This window comes from Myotis yumanensis, unplaced genomic scaffold, assembly GCF_028538775.1.
Source record: "Myotis yumanensis isolate MYYU_CA2020_CCGP unplaced genomic scaffold, mMyoYum1.0.hap1 SCAF_6, whole genome shotgun sequence".
In the NCBI taxonomy this organism is placed as follows: Eukaryota; Metazoa; Chordata; class Mammalia; order Chiroptera; family Vespertilionidae; genus Myotis; species Myotis yumanensis.
This window is the reverse complement of record NW_027223757.1, coordinates 89792812-89811473: the sequence shown is the minus strand read 5'-3', so window position 1 is coordinate 89811473 and position 18662 is coordinate 89792812. Positions and strand designations below refer to the sequence as shown.

Genomic DNA, 18662 nt, shown 5'->3' with positions numbered 1-18662 from the left:
ATGTTAACTGTATTTCAATATAATTGACTTCCTTTCTCATCCTATGCATTTTCTCTTGTGCCCTTCAACTTATTATGTGGAGAATGAACACATAAACTTTATAAGATTACCAAAGGTGTCCAAGGCACAACACACATGCAGAACCCTGGTGAGAGGGGAAAAACACCCAGCTTTAGAACCAAAGAGACCTGGGTTTAAATGCTCATTTGCTACTTTCTAGCTCTGTGACCTTGAGCATATCACTTAACCTTCACTCATAGTCCATACTTCCGCAGATTCAGTAATTGTCTATTGCGCACCTACTATCAGCCACTGTATTCAAGGTTTAATACAGACACACAGATATAACCTTTCCTGCACCCAGTTTACAACTGAGTGGTTGAGGCAGATGAGGCAGCAATACTGTGGTACGTGCTTTGATAGCTCCCAGCCTAGACTTGTGGGGTCAGGAAAGATTTCCAGATATGAGGACAGTAAACTAATAAGTAGACATTAGCCAAGCAAAGAAGGGGGAGGAGTGATCCAGGCATGGAAGGAACCCTTAATAGACATGGCATGGTCGAGAAACTGAGCGAAAACCAGGATAGGGAGAGGGAAGGGATCAGTAGGAACACACGGCACTGCTGCAGAAGGGGTCGGATCAGAGGGGCTTGCAGCTGTGGACGAAAGGGGCCACATGCTGACCTGACAAGCTCAGGAGAGGCCTGCATGGCGGTCTTGCAAACTCAGAGACCTAAAGTAACCACAAAGGATGGCCTGAAATTAAACTTTAACTAAAAGCAGTTATGACGGGCAGTTATGTCCTGGGCCAGTATCTTCACTGACAAGGTCAACCTTTACCTTAACTGAGCCTATCTGTCTTTTTGCATCTGTGATAACATATTTTTGAAATGTCTGGGTAACTTGTGACTTCCCTTTATCTGGAGCCCCTGGGGCACAACCAGGTGTGCTGGGTCCCAGGACAGATACCACAAATTCCTTCATCATGTTAATTGTTCCTGCACCCACCCACGTATGTGTCCATCATTTTACTTTTTATCCAATCCCAGGGGTTTCCCTGCTTTGCTTTATCCCTCCTCCTTAATCTATCACCAATGAATTTCATGTAACCCACCTACATCCCTCCTTTGATTGCAATGTATAAATACGGATGTAACCCTGCCATTCTCCTGAGCACTATCTCAGTTCGTTAAGTTCTGCTTCCCGGCATATGTCGACAGTTTGGCTCAAATAAACTCACAAAAATTCTTTACAGGTTTCAATGGTTTTTTTACGTTAACACAGCCATCTTAAGGACAGTAGCTTCAACCTCAGAGAAGTGGCAGCTATTGATGGGTTTTAATCATTGACAAGTTGTGACAAGATCAGAATAAAAATGTTTTAAAAATCACGTTGGTTTTATGCACCAGAGAGATTTCGACTGGAGACAGGCAGAATGAGTTGGAGATGATTGGAGAAATCCTAGTGAGAGAGGGTAGTGGCAATGGGGTGGAAGAAGAATGGATAGATTTGAGAAGTAATTATGAGGTGAACTCCATGAAGGAGACATCGGAGACTGGAAAATGAGACGGGGCCTCCTCAGATTCTGTTCGGACCAACAGCATGAATGGTGGTGCTATTCCCTGGGAACAGAGTAGGCTTATGCGAAAGCATAATGTCGGATTTGCATTTTGGGTGTGAAGTGACTGGGGATGCTCTGCAGACTTTTAGTCATTTTGGCCTGGAAACTGAAGGACGGGTTTGGAAGGGGGAGCCATCTGCGTCCACGTGGTAAGTTGCCAAAGACGGTATTCCCTCCATCTTCCCCACCTCTGCTCAACGTCTGCTGAGGATGTTCTGTACGCTGGATGCTGGGGATGCATCGTCAACAGGAAGCCTGGGTTTCTGCCCTCAACCAGTGTACCGGCCACCTCGTTAAACTTCCCTTAATCTGTAAAATGAATGTAATAAGGTGAAGTGAGATGCGGCGATGTGACGACACCCGGCCCTTTTAGCATTTATTTGTTTTCCGGCCGCGGAGCCGGAAGAGAAGATACTCGGTTATTTTGCTTTCGTATCCTCGCCTGGCCGGGCTCCCGCGCATGCTCCCTGGGCCGCCGGGCGGGGGGGCGGGGCGGCCGGAACCCTCGAGGTCTTCCCCGGGCCGGACCCGGCCGGGCGAGGGAGCGGCCGCGTGACGTCATCAAGCGGCGCGGCCCGCAGGGCGGGACCGGAGCGCGACGGCGGGGCGGCGCACCGGGACTGGCTGGGGAAACGAAAGTGAGGGAGGAGCTGGCGGTCCTGGCGGCAGCAGGGCCGGGCCCGGTAGCGGCGGCGGCAGCGGTGGCCTGACCCCCCTCTCCGCTCCCTGGCAGCTCGCCCTCTCCCCTCCGTGTGAGTGCCGGCGCGCGGCCCGGGGGCAGCGGGCGGGCGGGCGCGCGGGCTCAGCATCCTCCCCTCCACCGCCGCCTCGGCCCCGCACCCGCACCCGCGCGCGGGCTGACCCCGCCGCCTTCTCGCCCCTTCTCTCGTCCCTCCTCCCTCCCCCCCACCCCCACATCGCTCCTCCAGCTCCCGGAGCGGAGCCGCCGCCGACTTGGTCTCCGCGCGCACACGCACACATTCACGTTACCTTCCAGTGGAGACACGGGTCCGGGGAGAGGGGAGCGCGTCTCTTCCCTCCGTGAGCGGGGGCGGCCGAGCGAACCCGAGGCCCAGGGGGAGCAGCCTGGAGCGGGGATTGGGAAGCCCTTGCCCGGGGCGGCCGCGGGTAGAGCCAGGCCTTCCCCTCGGAAGTTCCCCGCCGGCGCGCCCTCGGGCCTGCGTAGGTCCCGGGAGCGGGGCACCAGGCAGCTGTGCGGCCTCCCGTCGCGGCCGCCGTCTTCTCCAGCGGAGAAGTGGGAGGGCGGATGAGATGAGGCGGAAGGCTCCAGCCTAAGGTGGATTGGAGAGAGCGACAGCACCCTTCCCGTCACACAGCGGTTTCCTCGCCTGTTCCTGCGCCCACCCCAGCGCTGTCCACATGGAGTCCCCCTGCTCCGTCTCCAGAGGCACTAAGGACCAGTGGGGCCTTTTATTTTTTGCTTTTGTTATGGATTTTTTTTTTTTGGCGGGGCGGCGGGGGGCGAGGATATAAGATAGGTTTAAAAGGAAATGTGGCTCAGCTTGGTGCTGCTTGCTGTTGGTTCAGTGTCTTCTGTTCTTCCTACGACCCCAGGAGAGCCTCTGCCTGTGCCTGGAGAGAGAGGGGCTGCCTCCCTGGGAAGGATAAGGTTATGCATTCGGTTGACGGGCTCATCTTTGAGCTGGAAATAAGGGACACATGTGATTCGGGTTTTTGTGAGGTCGACGGGATCACTGGTATCTTTGGGTTTTATTGTAAGTCTGTTCTTTTGCCCCTGCACCTCCTCTTCCCCAAGGATTGCAGCCTTGTTGGCTTCTGTTTTGAGTCCTTTTTCTGAGTCCTGTTACGGCCAGTCAGCTGTGTATAAACCACACTGTATTCACTACTATTGGTTGCTCTTTAACTCCATCATTTTTTAAGATATCAGGGTCTTCTTAATCTCTTCCATCACATTTTTTAAAAAAAGTCCTCACCCGAGGATATTTTTCCATTGATTTTTTAGAGAGTGGAAGAGAGAGGGAAAGGCAGAGAGAGATATCAATGGGAGAGAATTGGTTGCCCCCTGCTGGCCCTCAGGAGGGCCGGGCAGGGCAGGAGCCTGCAAGGTGGTGGTACCTGCCCCTGCCCTGACTCGAACTCGTGACCCTTCTGTCCTCAGGGGGAGGCTCTATCCACTGAGCCAAACCGACTAAGGCTTATTATTATTATTATTTTTTCTCATACTTACCTCATGTACCTACCCATGGGCATGGGTGATGGTGGCATGGTGCCTGCCTGTTTTCTTTCTTTTCTTTTTTTGTGGAGGTGGGTTTCTGTTCTTAAAATTACTACTTTTGTACATGAGTCTTATGCTATGGCTACATCCAGTTCCAGTAACTTTCTCCCTCATATTTCCTCAGTCCTAAGTCAACCAGTGCTTCCATTCCTTTCCCAGTTTTTTCATGTTTTTAAACATCCTGAAGTAAACAAACAAAAACAACACAAGAAACAATGTATCATATGGGTAAAAGAATAACGGTGGTAGAACAATCATTCTGGGATGGTCTGTTCACCTTGGTAATTATTGGTTAATAGTCATTGGTTAATAGTCACTGGTTAGTAGTTCCATAATACATTTCCAAGGTACATTGTTGTTAAACATGGCCAGTGTTGCATCAAAGTATAGAATAACAGTTTCCCAAGGCTTTTCCCCCCGTAGTGTGTGGAGTTGGTCCACGACTTTGGTATCTGACATGAATGGCCCAGAGGCCTCTGAGTCTGTGAGTACCACATTTTACAGTGAAACTAAGGGCTATTTTTGAAAACCCAAGCTTGGCTAGCATCCATACTGGACCTCTTTGAGGAAGAGGCTGTTCAAGTGCTGGCACTGGAAGTGGTTTGGAGTTGCCAAATCCCATCCCATTTATAATTTATACTCTAGAATCCCTGCTCTGATCCTAGAGACTCTGACATGAGCAGCTGACTGTCTTGTCTGGATTTATGGTTGCAGTAACAATGAAGAGGAGAAATGATCCAGAGTGCACTGCCCCTATCAAGAAACAGAAGAAAAGAGTTGCAGAGCTTGCCCTGAGCCTCAGCTCTACATCTGATGATGAACCTCCCTCGTCTATCAATCATGCAGCCAAAGGTATGCTTGCCTGTGTGGTCTGAGGCCACTGGTCATCTGGTTATGTGAGTCCCTGGAGCCTAAATTGGGCAGACTACAGTCCACTGCTCCTTGCGGAAAATTAGGCAAATTCTGCAGAGATAGGTTGGCTGTAGACTTTCTTCCTTCCTGCCATTCTCCTAATAGGAATGGGGGGACTTTGTTTTAAATAGAAAATTGGAATTTTTACAAAGTGCAGTAGTTTTGTTGCTGGTCCTTCAGCAGGTGGCACTCTTTTGCTGCCATAAACCAGGTGTAAGTACAGGCATACCTTGAACATACTGCGAGTTTGGTTTCAGATCACCGCAATAGTGAGTCGTAAACAGAGCGTCTTGCCTTCAATTTGTAAAAAACAAAAATGCAACATCTGTGAAGCACACGCCTTGCTCATCTCGTGCTTTTAACAGATGTTAATGATCCTGAGGCTCTTGCTGCAGGGCTGTGGCCTAATTCCCCTTAGTGTTTTGCATTGTTTTCTCAATTCCCTCAGCAGTTGTGAGCAAAAATACCCAAATGAATTGGAACATGCCAGTATTCACTGTTTACATTAAGCTCAAAGGATTTCACTCATTTAGCTGAAAGTAACATTTTGCTTTGCCTGTTTCTTAGGATTATGGACATTCACAGTTTACACAGATGCTTTCTGTGAGAAATTGTAAAGTGTCTAGGACAATGGTTCTCAACCTTCCTAATGCCGCGACCCTTTAATACAGTTCCTCATGTTGTGGTGACCCCCAACCATAAAATTATTCTCGTTGCTACTTCATAACTATAATTTTGCTACTATTATGAATCGTAATGTAAATATCTGATATGCAGGAAGTATTTTCATTGTTACAAATTGAACATAATTAAAGCATAGTGATTAATCACAAAAACAATATGTAATTATATATGTGTTTGTTTTTTTTAAAACATATTTTATTGATTTTTTACAGAGAGGAAGGGAGAGGGATAGAGAGTTAGAAACATCGATGAGAGAGAAACATCGATCAGCTGCCTCCTGCACACTCCCCACTGGGGATGTGCCCGAAACCAAGGTACATGCCCTTGACCGGAATCGAACCTGGAACCCTTGAGTCTGCAGGCTGATGCTCTATCCACTGAGCCAAACCGGTTAGGGCTATATATGTGTTTTCTGATGGTCTTAGGCGACCCCTGTGAAAGGGTTGTTCGACCCCCAAAGGGGTCGCGACCCACAGGTTGAGAACTGCTAGTCTATGAGCTTGCCTCAAATACCAAGCAATTAGAAGTAGCTGTATTTGCATTTACCCAGAATTACTAGCTGTATTAATTTCCCAGGACTGCTGTAACAAATTACAAACCGGGTGGCTTATATCAACAGGAATTTATTCTTCACGGGCCAGAAGTCCAAAAGCAAGGTGTCAGCAAGGCCATATTCCCTCCTAAGGCTCTTGGGGGGAATGCTTTTCTGCCTCTTCTATCTTTTGGTGGTTGCTGGCTGTCCTTGCTGTTCCTTGGCTTATAGTAGCATAATTCCAGTCTCTGCCTCTGTCTCTGTGTTCAAATTTCCCTCTTCTTTTAAGGACATCAGGGCCCCCCCTAATATAGTATGACCTCATTTAACTTGATTACATCTACAAACATCCCATTTCCAAATGTCCCGTTCCAGACTAGGTGACGAAACCTTTTGGGAGACACTACTTAACCAGCTGTCTTGCATTTTGGATCATCTGCTGGGCCACTGGTAAACTGAAATGAAATTTGGTAACAGATTGGTAACTGTAAGGGTGTGAAGCATCCTTTGAGGGTGGTAGAAAATTTAGTTTATTCATACTAGTAAGTGGTAGGTAGGTTAATTGAAGGGCAGTTACTCATCAGCTGTACTGAGAAGCTGGTCCAGAGAGGAGGAGCTTGGCAGGTGGCACAGCTAATGAAGCATTTGGTGTGGCTGAGGTCCTGGCTGGATAAGAGACTCATAAACTTGTGTGTGGAGATATGTGTGCCTTTAAAGTTGTCATGTTGAGTTCCAGGATAGGTGAGAAAGGCTATATGTAACAGGTTACTAAGTAGGAAGGTAAAAAACATTGGTGCATTTGCCTAGGGACTATTGAGGAAAGGGAATTTTGGTTCTTACCTGCAATTTTTAAGCAGCTTGGTGAAGGTGGGGGGTCTCCTTGGGTAGGGCTCTGGGGTATGAGGAGAGAGAGGCCTACAAGGGAAGAAGGGAGAGCATGCCTGGAGGAATAAATGACACTTAGGTGGTGGCGGTATCTAGTTCCAAGGGGCTCTTGGGGAACATTTGCTCTCAAGTAACATCTCTCTGAAGTAAGGAGAGCACAATGTCCAGGTAGAGGAAGGTAAGTGTATATGGTTAAGGATCTTTCAAGGGAACCAGTCTGATTTAAATTTCAAGCTTTTAAAAATGTGACTGTGAATTGAGATTAGCTCTCTCCCCCTCACAGACTCCCTTGAATTGTACCAAATAGCTTTAACCTTTTCTGCAAGTAGCACCGTATGACTCAGGATTGACTGCTGCTGCCGTGTGTGCAGAATGGAAGTCTAGAGGTGGCCAGTACTGTGTATGCTTTTGGCAATAGGCCATTTGGTCCCTTTCATTTGCAGAAAATGAGGCAGGAGGTAGAGGCAAGCGAACATGCCAGATTTCCCTGGGTCAACTTATTTTAGGATGGGGCAGCTCCACATCGACACAAAAACTCTGAGGACTAGAGTCTAGTGACTTCAGCAAGATTGCTCCTCCCCCCCCCACCCCCCCACCCAACCCTGTGCTTGGCATGGAGTAAATGCTCAGTAAATATTTACTGAATAAAATTGATAGAAGGCAACAGTAGTATCTTTTCCAAGAAGCTTAAAATGCTTCACCTCTTTCATTTTGCCTGCTTTCCAGTCTACAGAAGATCATTTCATTAAGTACTTATGAGCATTTATATCATTTCTGTTCTGCATTGGCTCCTCTAAGGCATCCATCCCCTGGACAGTGTGCCCTGGTAGTTACTGTCTCACCAGAAACTACATACCCATTAAGTCATAGCATTAAAGCAGGTGTGTTTCTTTTTGTTCCAACCACTTCAACCTGCATATACTGTTCAAATGGGTGATTGAAAAATGCTCTTTAGGGAGTATAATTTGAAAAACAAAAAAACAGTAGTTACTATTTCTGTCTGCTGGGCCTTGTTTGTTCTGCTGTTTCTTCTTTTTTTTAATATACATATTTTTTATTTTAGAGAGGGAGAGAGATAGAAACATCAATGATGAGAGAGAATCATTAATCGGCTGCCTCCTGCATGCTCCACATTGGGGATCCAGCCTGCAGCCTGGGCATGAGTCCTCACTGGGAATCAAATTGTGACCTCCAGGTTCATAGGTCAATGCTCAACCACTGAGCCACGCCAGTCGGGTTGTGTGATTTCTGCTAGATCAGTGTGATGACTCATTAATAGGTCTTTTTAATTTAATCAGTTTATTTTACATTATTGACAAGGTAGCTATATTGCCAGGTCTGAGACTGATATCATCTGACCAGGGTAAAGAAGAAAGGGATGTTGTCATGGCCACTGCGGCATCATGTGATTATTTTGAACATTTTAAGAGAAGTTTAAAGGTACTTTAGAGCCTAAATAAACTCTTGGAAATTTGCTATTAAATAACAACCTTTTGAAGTGAAAGACAGGTGGAGGTCATTTTGTTCATTTCGGTTACTTTTTTTTAATCATCATCTGAGGATATTTTTCCATTGATTTTTGTTTTTTTTAGAAAGAGGGAAAGACAGAGACAAATATAGATGTGAGAAAAATACATCTATTGGTTGTCTCCTGCACAAGCCCCGACCAGGGCCTGGGCTGGGGAGGAGCCTGCAGCCGAGGTATGTGCCCTTGACCAGAATCAAACCTGGGACCCTTCATCCACAGGCCGATGCTCTATCCACTGAGCAAACCGGCCAGGGCCTTTTTGGTTGTTTCTCACAGGGACACTGGTCCTTAGGTGTGTGCATCTGGCCCTCCCACAGCATGTGCCTTGGAAGCTGCCAGGGTCCTTCCTCAGCACCGCACTAACAGTGCCTCCCCTCTACCAGACTTAAGTCTTCCCTAAATAGGCTATTTTCCCTGAAACACCATTGCTTTCCTGTCAGTCCAGATTCATGACCTTAATCAAAAACTTCCTTTATCGGTACCTGTTTAAATTGCTCTAACGAGTTACCATTTGTCTGGCATGAAGAAGAAATTGAGTCTTTAAACAGGAATGAGTGTATTCCACAGCAGTTGTTAGGCGGGATGAGATGTTTATTAAAATCCATAATTTATTCTTCTGTATCTTTGTGCTGCCCACCGTGGCCACTGGTGTTTGGATCTGCCCCTCCTTGTGTGTTGTCACTGTCATTTCTAATCTTGGCATGTTTGCTCTACTGTTCTGTTGCCTTATCAAAGATTTGGCCAGTAGCTGGGAAGCCTCTTCCTTTAAAATGACTTAAGAGTAATGCCCTCTATCAGGTAGAGAGAAATCGTAAATGAAAACTCTAAGTAATGTTTTGGGCTCCCAGATAGATTTTAGAAGAGGGGCTCCTGGGAGGTAAATGGGAATGCCACCCAGCTTTGGCACATTCTTAATGAAACTAATGATTTTAATAGACTGACTTATTAGTCCCGTTAATTTATACCCTCATTACAAGAGTGTCTGTTCAGTGTTTGCTAAATTTTTAGCAGTCTTGGGGGGCTAAACCTCCTCTTTAGTTTCTGCTGCAGCCACAGCAATTGTCTCTTTTTCATCTGAAAAGAGTGGCCCCAAAGGCCCAGGGGTAAAAATGAGTAGTAGCTGTAATAGTCTGTGGACATTGGGACTAATCTGGGGAACTCTGTCTTAAATCCTGTCAGGCTAAGAATTGGCTTCACATACCACATGAAATAAAAGAGAAATAAGGGTTATCTGTTCATCCATCATAATTCTTGACCTCACAAAGAAATGTCTATCTAGTAGGATGGTATTTTAGCTCCCATCAGCCCCGCTCTCAGAATCTGGACAGGGCAGCTGTACGTTAGGTGACACCTAGGGAAGAGAAATGGAGTGGAAAGATCATTGTACCAGAATCATCACTGATTTGCCTAATGAACCCTCCACCTAAATTAGGTTCTTTCTGCCATTTTGGTCCAAAAATGTGATGAAGATAAAGAAAACAACAGAGCTCTCTCTGAGATCTGAGGGTGGCAGGAACCCTGCATGCTCAGGAATGATATTTATACTATAGATGGATGCCCATTAATGGGGCAAGCAAACCTGACATCCTGGCAGCTCCCTAGAGCTGGACCAAGTGCACACTGTCCTTTGAGTCTGCCAGGTGTTCCTAACCTTCGCATAGATAGACCTATGCATCCCCAGACAACCGGTGAAAAGAATAATAACTGATTTAATGTTATAGCTTCTGTTGAGTCAGGACCCGGGATTCCTGGGCTGCCCCGAAGGAAAATATAGGGCCCGAGTGGGGAGCTGTTCGCATTCCTGGCCCCACCTTTTTCTGCACTAAGCAGTGCAGGTGGAAGGCAGGGAAGCAGCTGCGTGAAGAGAAGCTGCACCTTTGGACGGTGGTTCTGTAGCATGTGGGCACTCTCTTACAGAGCACCTCTCTCCTCACTGGAAAGAATAGATGGAAGGCCCACGCTCAGTCTCCAGTCATTCAGGAGTTCTTTTCCCTCAGATCTGATGTCCTCTGAAGATTTCTCTGGAAAGGAAACAAACTCTTTCCAAGGCTTGGAATGGTACTTTATTTCTCAATAGTTTTATTTTTTTAACCCTAATTTCTTTATTTAAATTCTTTTTTTATTGATTTCAAAGAGGAAGGGAGAGGGATAGAGAGAGAGAAACATCAATGATGAGAGAGAATCATGGATTGGCTGCCTCCTACATGCCCCCTACTGGGGATGGAGCCAGCAACCCGGGCATGTTCTCTGACCGGGAATTGAACTGTGACCTCCTGGTTCATGGGTTGATGCTCAACCCCTGAGCCATACCAGCCAGGCATAACCCTAATTTTCAAAAGAATGTATTCTTATTTCTCCCATAGAAAGGCAGAAAAGTGCAAAACAAAATAAATTTCACTTCTCAGTTTCCATGGTTACTCACTGTTAATGTTCTGGGTCTTTCTTTGAGTGTGGCACTTTGGCACTCTGTGATGTGGTGCTGCATTGGTCCATGTAAACAAGTTGGCTCCTGCTCTGGCTGTTTGGCTCAATTGGTTGGAGCATCATCCCAGTAAGGGCACATACCCAGGTTGTGGGTTCAATCCCCAGTCAGGGCACATACAAGAGGCAACCAATCAATGTTTCCTTCCCTTTCTCCTTCTCCTTCTATCCCTCCCTCCCTTTTTCCCTCCTTTCCTCCCTCCCTTCCTCCCTCCCTTTCTCCCCCTCCTTTCCCCCTCCCTCTTTAAAAATCAATAAAACACACACACACACACACACACGAAAACAACACCAAATTGGCTCCTTGTTAAGGGAGTTGGATAGCCACCTTAAGCGGAAGGGGCAGATTTGGTGCCTCTCATACACAGACATTCTCAACCAGAACTCCTCTTTGCTAACTGCTTAGGAGCCAGGATTTTGGTTTTAAGTTTATTCTGATTTTTAAAAACATGTTCACCTGCTTTTTCTTTCTTTTGCAAAATGTTAAATCATTAAAAAATGTATGTTTATCTTAGCTATTAGATTTTTAGGCTCTCTTAGGGTAGGATTGTTACTTTTGGATAGTACCTGGTTGTATGTAGCATGGACCTTTTGTAGAATAGGTCCTGAACCAAATTTGTTGTCTGATCTGTTAAAGGATATCAATATTTTGGACTCTGATAGATTCCATATGTCAGCCTACTGGGGTGGTGGTGATGGGGAGGCTACTAAATATTATGATCTAGTAGGAGCCAGTTCTCTTTTAGGATATAGGTATTCTATTCTCATGCTCAAACTTTTTGTTAGTGTTTTATCTTAAAAAAAATTTTTTTAAAGACTTTTTTTTTTAAGAGCAGTTTAAGGTTCACAGCAAAATTGAGAAGAAAGTACAAAGGTATCTCTACACATGCATAGCCTTCCCCATTATCAACATACCTCACTAGAATGGACATCTGTTATAATTGACTAGAAGCCCGGTGCATGAATTCGTGCATGGGTGGGGTCCCTCGGTCTGGGGGATGATCAGGGCTAATTGGGCCATCTCACCTAGTCCTGATTGGGGTTGATGGGGGCTGGTCGGCTGGGGAAGGACCATGGGAGGTCTCCAGGGTATGTCCGGCCTTCTCGTCTAGTCCCGATAGGCCAGACCCCAGCAGTAAGGAGCATCTGCCCCCTGGTGGTAAGTGCACGTCATAGCGATTGGTTGAGCAGTCCACCGAATGGCACATCATTCTCTCAGAGCCCATAGTTTATATTAGGGTTCCCTCTTGGTGTTGTTTACTCTAGGGTTTGAACAAATGTAATGATGCTTCTGAGGGCTGAATTCTTACTACTTGTACTTGGACTACTTGTACGACGTGGTGTAAAAGGAAATAACTTACTTTAAAATTTTTATTTATTGATTGATTTTTAGAGAGAGGAAGGAAGAGAGAGATTTGTTGTTCTACTTATTTATGCATTCACTGGTTGATTTTTGTATGTGTCCTGACCAGTGATCAAACCCCACAACCTTGACATATGGGGACAATAGTCTAACCAATTGAGCTGCTGGGCCAGGGCCAGAGGAAATATCTTAAAGAGCTGTACACTCAGTAGGTGCTTAGCAAAGGTGGCAACAAGATGAGAGTCACTTAAATTCACTACAGTGAGCACTTAAGTAATTTCTGTTAAGTTGAAAGCCTCAGTCCAGGTGTGGGAGATAGAAAGTTGACTGTGACGCAGCTCCTGATCTTTAGCAGTGACCCTGTCCAAATAAGTGGCTCTCAGGCAATGTGATGAGTGCTGTGCTGATGTGATACTGGTGCTGCTGGAGCCCAGTGGGTGGAAGGGAGAATCAGGCCTGGGTGTTGGGGAAGGCTTCCCTCCTCTCAGATGTCAACCCTCAGCAAGTTTGTATTCTCATAGGGAAGTGGATGGATCAGTTCACAGAAGGTAGGATTCCATGCTCATGTATATGGTCTCGCTTTTCTATTATTCATTTGACAATGTCTGGGTGATCTATCTATTCCAATATATAGAGCAGAGCTTCTCAAATTTTCTTGGGTCTTGGACCCTTAGTGCCACACTAACTTTTTTCACCTTGCTCCTAGACCAAAAGAAGTACCTAACATTTCAGTTTATTAAAAATTTAGGTCTAAATAATAAGCATTTATATCCTTCTAACTAATGGGTGTTTGAAAGAACAATACACATAAACTGAAAAATAATTTATTCCTTTTAAAAATTTTATTTTCTCTTTTTAAAAAATTTATTGTTGAAAGTTTTACAAATATCCCCCTTTTTTATCTCCATTGAGCGCTCCCACCCCCTGGCCTTCATCACACTATTGTCTATGTCCATAGGTTATGCATATCTATATATATAAAAAGGCAGCTACCGTAATGACCATAATGACCTAACAACCGGTCGCTATGACGCCCATTCTGGCCAGCGAAACGGCCCAATCAGGGGGTGGGGCTGGTGACCAACCTTGCGGCCCCTCCCCCCTGCCGGCCTGCCCCTGATCGGACTCTCCCACTCCAATCAAGAGTGGGGCCTGCCGGCCAAAATGCCCCCTCTGTTCCCCCCCTGCCAACCGAGCCCTTGATCAGCCCTTCCCACCACTATAGGCCTGCAGCCCCTTGCCCCAGCCGGCCCGCCCCTGATCACACCCCAACCCCAATAGGGGGCAGGGCTGGTGGCCAACCTCCTGCAGCCCCTCCCCCCGGCTAGCCACACCCCCAATGGATCTCCACCACCCTGATCAGCCTGCAGTTCCTCCCCCCCAGCTGGCCCCACCCCAGATTGGCCCCCCCACCCTGATACAGAGGACCTACTGTATATAAAAAGCCGGCTGGTCAACCACCCAAGTCCTTTCCCCAAGGCCACTGGTCCCTGATCGGCACCCCACACCCACCTGTAACGGGGCGGGCCGGCCGGCCAACCTTCTGCCATCTCCTCCTCCTGACAGGCCAAGCCCCGATCCATCCTGATTGAGGCCAGGCCAGCCGGACAGCACCCATGCATGAATTCGTGCACTGGGCCTCTAGTATGCATATAAGTTCTTTGGTTAATTTCTTCCCCCTTGCCTTCTCTCAAGCATAGTAACTTATTAATGAGACTAGAGGCCCGGTGCACAAAAATTTGTGCACTTGGGGGGTTGGGGGGGGGGGTCCCTCAGCCCGGCCTGTGCCCTCTCGCAGTCTGGGACCCCTCAGGAGATAACAGCCTGCTGGCTTAGGCCTGCTCCTGGGTGGCAGAGGGCAGGCCCAATCCCTAGGTGCAGCCCCTGGTCGGGCTCAGAGCAGGGCTGATTGGGGAGTTGGGGCACCACCCCCTGTCACACTCAAGGCAGGGTCGATGGGGAGGTTGCAGCGCCACCCCCTGTCACGCACAGAGCAGGGCCAATCAGGGTTGGGGCGCTGCCCCCTGTCATGCACAGAGCAGGGACCATCGGGGTTGGGGCTCCATACCCTGTCACGCACAGAGGGGATGTTATGGCTCTACCCCGTCACACCAGAGCAGGGCCCGTGGGGGAGGGGGGTTGGGGCGCCGCCCTCTATCACCCACAAAACAGGACCGATCAGGGGGTTGGGGCGCAGCCACTGTCACACCCAGGGCAGGGCCGATGGGGAGGTTATGGCTCTACCCTGTCACACACAGAGCAGGGCCGATCAGGGGGTTGGGCCGCCGCACCCTGTCACACACAGAGCCACAGGGCGATCAGGGGATTGGGGAGCTCCCCCCTATCAGGCACAGAGCAGGGCTGATCAGGGGGTTGGGGCGCCTTCCCTTGTCACGAACAGAGCAGGGTGGATAGGGAGGCTGTGGCCCCGCCCCCTGTCACACACAGAGCCACAGGGCGATCAGGGGGTTTGGGCGCTGCCCCCTGTCACGCTGATTCTATTACCCATTTACTATATAGAATAGAGGCCTGGTGCACGGGTGGGGGCCGGCTGGTTTGCCCTGAAGGGTGTCCTGGATCAGGGTGGGGGTCCCCACTGGGGTGCCTGGCCAGCCTGGATGAGGGGATGATGGCTGTTTGCAGCTGGTCACACACCCTTCAGGGTGGGGGTCCCCACTGGGGTGCCTGGCCAGTCTGGGTGAGGGGCTGAGGCTGCTTTCAGGCTGGTGGTTGTTGACTGAAGCTCCCAACTGCTCCTTTTTTTTCTCTTTTTTAAATTTTATTCTGGGCCAGCTTTAGCTCTGGCTCTAGCTCTGAGGCTTCCGCTGCTGAGTGTTCTATAATCGAAACAATGTGTTAGCTTCTATATTTGTTAGAATGTTTCAGACTGCCACCTCAGAGGCCGGCAAGTCAGGCGGGGAACGTTGGAGTCTGCAGTCACTGGAGCAAGCAAGCCTCATGTTCGCTTCCAGCTGCCTGGCTGCCGGCCACCATCTTGGCAGATAGTTAATTTGCATAAGGATATGCTGATTAGCTAATGGGAAGGGTAGCGGTCGTACGCTAATTACCATGTTTCTCTTTTATTAGTGTAGATGTGTATACTGTTGAGCATTACATAACTTCTCAAGCCTTGGGTTCAGATTCAACACCCCCCCCCCCCCCCCCGTTTCCTGTTCTGCAGTTTTACTTGCTTGCAATTAATACCATTTTTAATGGAAATGTGCATACATTTTTAAAAATTAAAAAAAAAAATCTTTTTATTGATTTCAGAGAGGAAGGATGGGTGGGGGGAAGAGAGAAAGAAAGAGAGAAACATCAGTGATGAGAATCATTGATTGGCCTCCTCCTGCATACCCCATACTGGGGATTGAGCCCAAAATCCAGGCATGTGCCTTGACCAGGAATTGAACTGTGACCTCTGGTTCATAGGTTGACACTCAACTACTGAGCCACGCCAGCTGGGCAGAATATGCATAAATTTAATAAAATTTTTTGAGATACACAGTTTATTTCCAAATTGGGGTGGGTTTGCCTAAGACCTTATCTGGGTAAAATTACATTGGGTTGAAATAGCTTTCAAGTTAAGAAATTCATCTATATACAGGCAGTCCTCGGGTTTCATTGGACTTGACGTACGTCGTTTCGTGGTTACGTTGCCATCTCCCATCTATTTATAACAAAATAATGTTCCATCATTTCGACATATGTACATATGTGCTTTATGTTTTTTATTATGTATTTACCACAAGTAAAGGTCAGGAATTGTTATCTTTCTTTTAAATTTTTTTTACTGTTTCACTTCATTACTGGTGTGTATTTGCTCCATGTGAGTGACGTAGGTGCTTATGTAGGTGGGTTCCAACTTACGGTGAAAATCACGTGACGTCGTGCTGTAGGAATGGATCTTCGACGTAACCTGAGGACCTACTGTATATAAAAAGCCAGTGACCGGAATACTGTAACGACTAGAATGACCGGTCACTATGACGCCCACTGCGGCCAGAGAACTGGCCCAATCGGGCGGGTGGGGCCAGCTGGCAACCTCCTGCGGCCCTCCCCCCGCTGGCCCCACTCCCAATTGGCCTCTGCCACCCCGATCAAGGGCGAGGTGGCCAGCCAAGCCCCCATAGCCCCTCCCCCTGCCCGGCCCCAACCCAGATCGGCCTCCCACCCCAATTAGGGGTGGGGCCAACTGACCAACCACCTGTGACCCCCCCCCCCATGGGGAGTGGGCCATAGCCGTTGGTCAGACATCCCCCAAGGGCTCCCAGAGTGCTAGAGAGCGCAGGTCGGGCTGAGGGGACCCCCCCTCCCCTAGTGCACGATTTTCGTGCACTGGGCCTCTAGTATATCTATAAAAGAGAGGGAAAGAGCCAGTCACAGTGAATATCTAGACTGTTGATCCTCCTGCTTTTGGTCAGGAGTCACATAACCCACCACTCTGACAGCTGCTGAGGTGCATCTTATTTGGAGACCTTGTGCAAGAAGGTTGTGCTATAGGAATCTCCCTCTTACCTATAAGTTTGAAGGACTGAAAACAAAGGAGATTAAACAATCAGAAACTCTTAGTCTGACAATTATATCTTCAATAAATATAGTTTACATTTAGCAACGTCCTTTAAATACATTATTTTGTCTTCTAATTACTTGTGAGGAAGTTATTACCATCTTAGCTGGTAGGGAAAGAAATTGAAAAGATGGGAAAGGAAAACATATTTTCGAGTCACCATTGTATGTCAAGTACCATTAGGAATTTTTGGTACTTGCCCAAGGTTACACAGTTATTAAGAGGTAGAGAATGCATTTGACCCTGAGTGATTTTATTAAGTTTATATGTGTAATGTAATGCATATATTAAACACTAGTTAGATAAATGAAGTTAGACTTCTCGAGGTTATTTTGTGCCATAAACTCACCTAAATATTTTCCTTCTTTCTTTTCTAGTATCTACCACAAGCCTCAGTGGGTCTGACAGTGAGACTGAGGGGAAGCAACGCAGCTCTGATGATGCATTCAAAGCAGACTCTCTTGTGGAGGGAACTTCTTCCCGCTACTCCATGTACAATAGCGTCTCCCAGAAGCTTATGGTATGTTGGCACTTGGGTTGGGTTTCTAAAGTTGCACCAGAATTGTGAGAGAGAAGGGAATTTGTATTGATTGGTATGAAAAGAAGAAATGCTAGGGAGTGAGTTTTTTCTTTGCTTTTTAGCTACTGAAATTTAGTAGAGTGTGGCTCTCTTTTCAGTAGAGGTTTGTTCACATTGGAACAGTGTACGCCAACCTTTCGGACCTCACGGACCACCGGTTGGCAACCAGTGCCTTGGAATTCATCCATGTGAAGTGGTTGCTCAGGCCTGCTTCTGGTAATCGCCCTCCAGGGGAAATAGACACAAATCTTCTTAGGATTGAGTTCTTTTATTAGACAAGGATCTTTGGGTTTGAGATTTAGGTCTCTGATTTTGGGGGTACGTAATTGAGCCCAGTAACTCTAGAGTTCAGTATGAGCTTATAGTTGTGACATTTAAAAAAATGATTCTGTTCAGGAGCTTATAGAACCTCCAAGACCTCAGTTTTGCATGAAGCAATTTTTCAGTTGATCTCTTGATTTGGGCTTCTGTAGGCCCTCATTGTCCTTGCCTACTCATGGTCATTTTGAGTTCCATATAAGTTTTTGGAATAGTTGTCCTAGTCTGTGAAATATGCCATGGGTATTTTAATAGGGATTGTGTTGAATCTATAGATTGCTTTGGGTAGTACGACTTTTTTTTTTAAATTGATTAAGTTATTACATAAGTGTCCTTATCCCCACGCCACCTCCTATCCCCCCCACTCATACCCTCACCCCCCTGTTGTCTGTGCCCATTGGTTTGGTCTATATGCTTGCATATAAGTCCTTTAGTTGATCTCTCCTCCTTACCCCCACTCTCCCCTGCCTTCCCTCTGAGGTTTGACGGTCTGATTGATGCTTCTCTGTCTCTGGATCTGTTTTTGTTCATCAGTTTATGTTGTTCATTATATTCCACAAACGAGTGAGATCATGTGGTATTTATCTTTCTCTGACTGGCTTATTTCACTTAGCATAATGCTCTCCAGTTCATCCATGCTGTTGCAAATGGTAAGAACTCCTTTTTTACAGCAGCATAGTATTCCATTGTGTAGATGTAGCACAGTTTTTTAATCCACTCATCTGCTGATGGGCACTTAGGCTGTTTCCAAATCTTAGCTATGGTGAATTGTGCTGCTATGAACATAGGGGTGCATATATCCTTTCTAATTGGTGTTTCTAGTTTATTGGGATATATTCCTAGAAGTGGGATCACTGGGTCAAATGGGAGTTACATTTTTAGTTTGAGTAAACGCCATACTGTTCTCCACAGTGGCTTCACCAGTCTGCAATCC

General features: G+C 47.0%; 1 protein-coding gene and 1 long non-coding RNA gene across 4 annotated transcripts in view; one reads left to right on the top strand and one right to left on the bottom strand.

Annotated features, from left to right (window-relative positions):
- Positions 1 to 1245: 1245 nt before the first annotated feature.
- Positions 1246 to 3043, bottom strand: LOC139012548 (uncharacterized). The gene is made up of 2 exons (XR_011471877.1): positions 2612 to 3043; positions 1246 to 1930 (listed from the first exon to the last, which is right to left on the bottom strand). It is a non-coding gene; the product is annotated as an uncharacterized lncRNA (long non-coding RNA).
- The window catches only part of CMTR1 (cap methyltransferase 1), a 59682-nt gene continuing 43248 nt past the window's right edge, over positions 2229 to 18662 (top strand). For 2 of the 3 annotated variants that reach the window (XM_070418656.1, XM_070418654.1), the window contains exons 1-3: positions 2229 to 2373; positions 4593 to 4730; positions 17208 to 17350. In XM_070418656.1, coding sequence (XP_070274757.1) covers positions 4598 to 4730; positions 17208 to 17350 — 276 coding nt within the window. In that variant the 5' untranslated portion in view covers positions 2229 to 2373; positions 4593 to 4597. Of the gene's footprint in view, positions 2374 to 3023; positions 3043 to 4592; positions 4731 to 17207; positions 17351 to 18662 lie in introns of those variants that run through there. The other variant, XM_070418655.1, reaches the window with a different exon arrangement.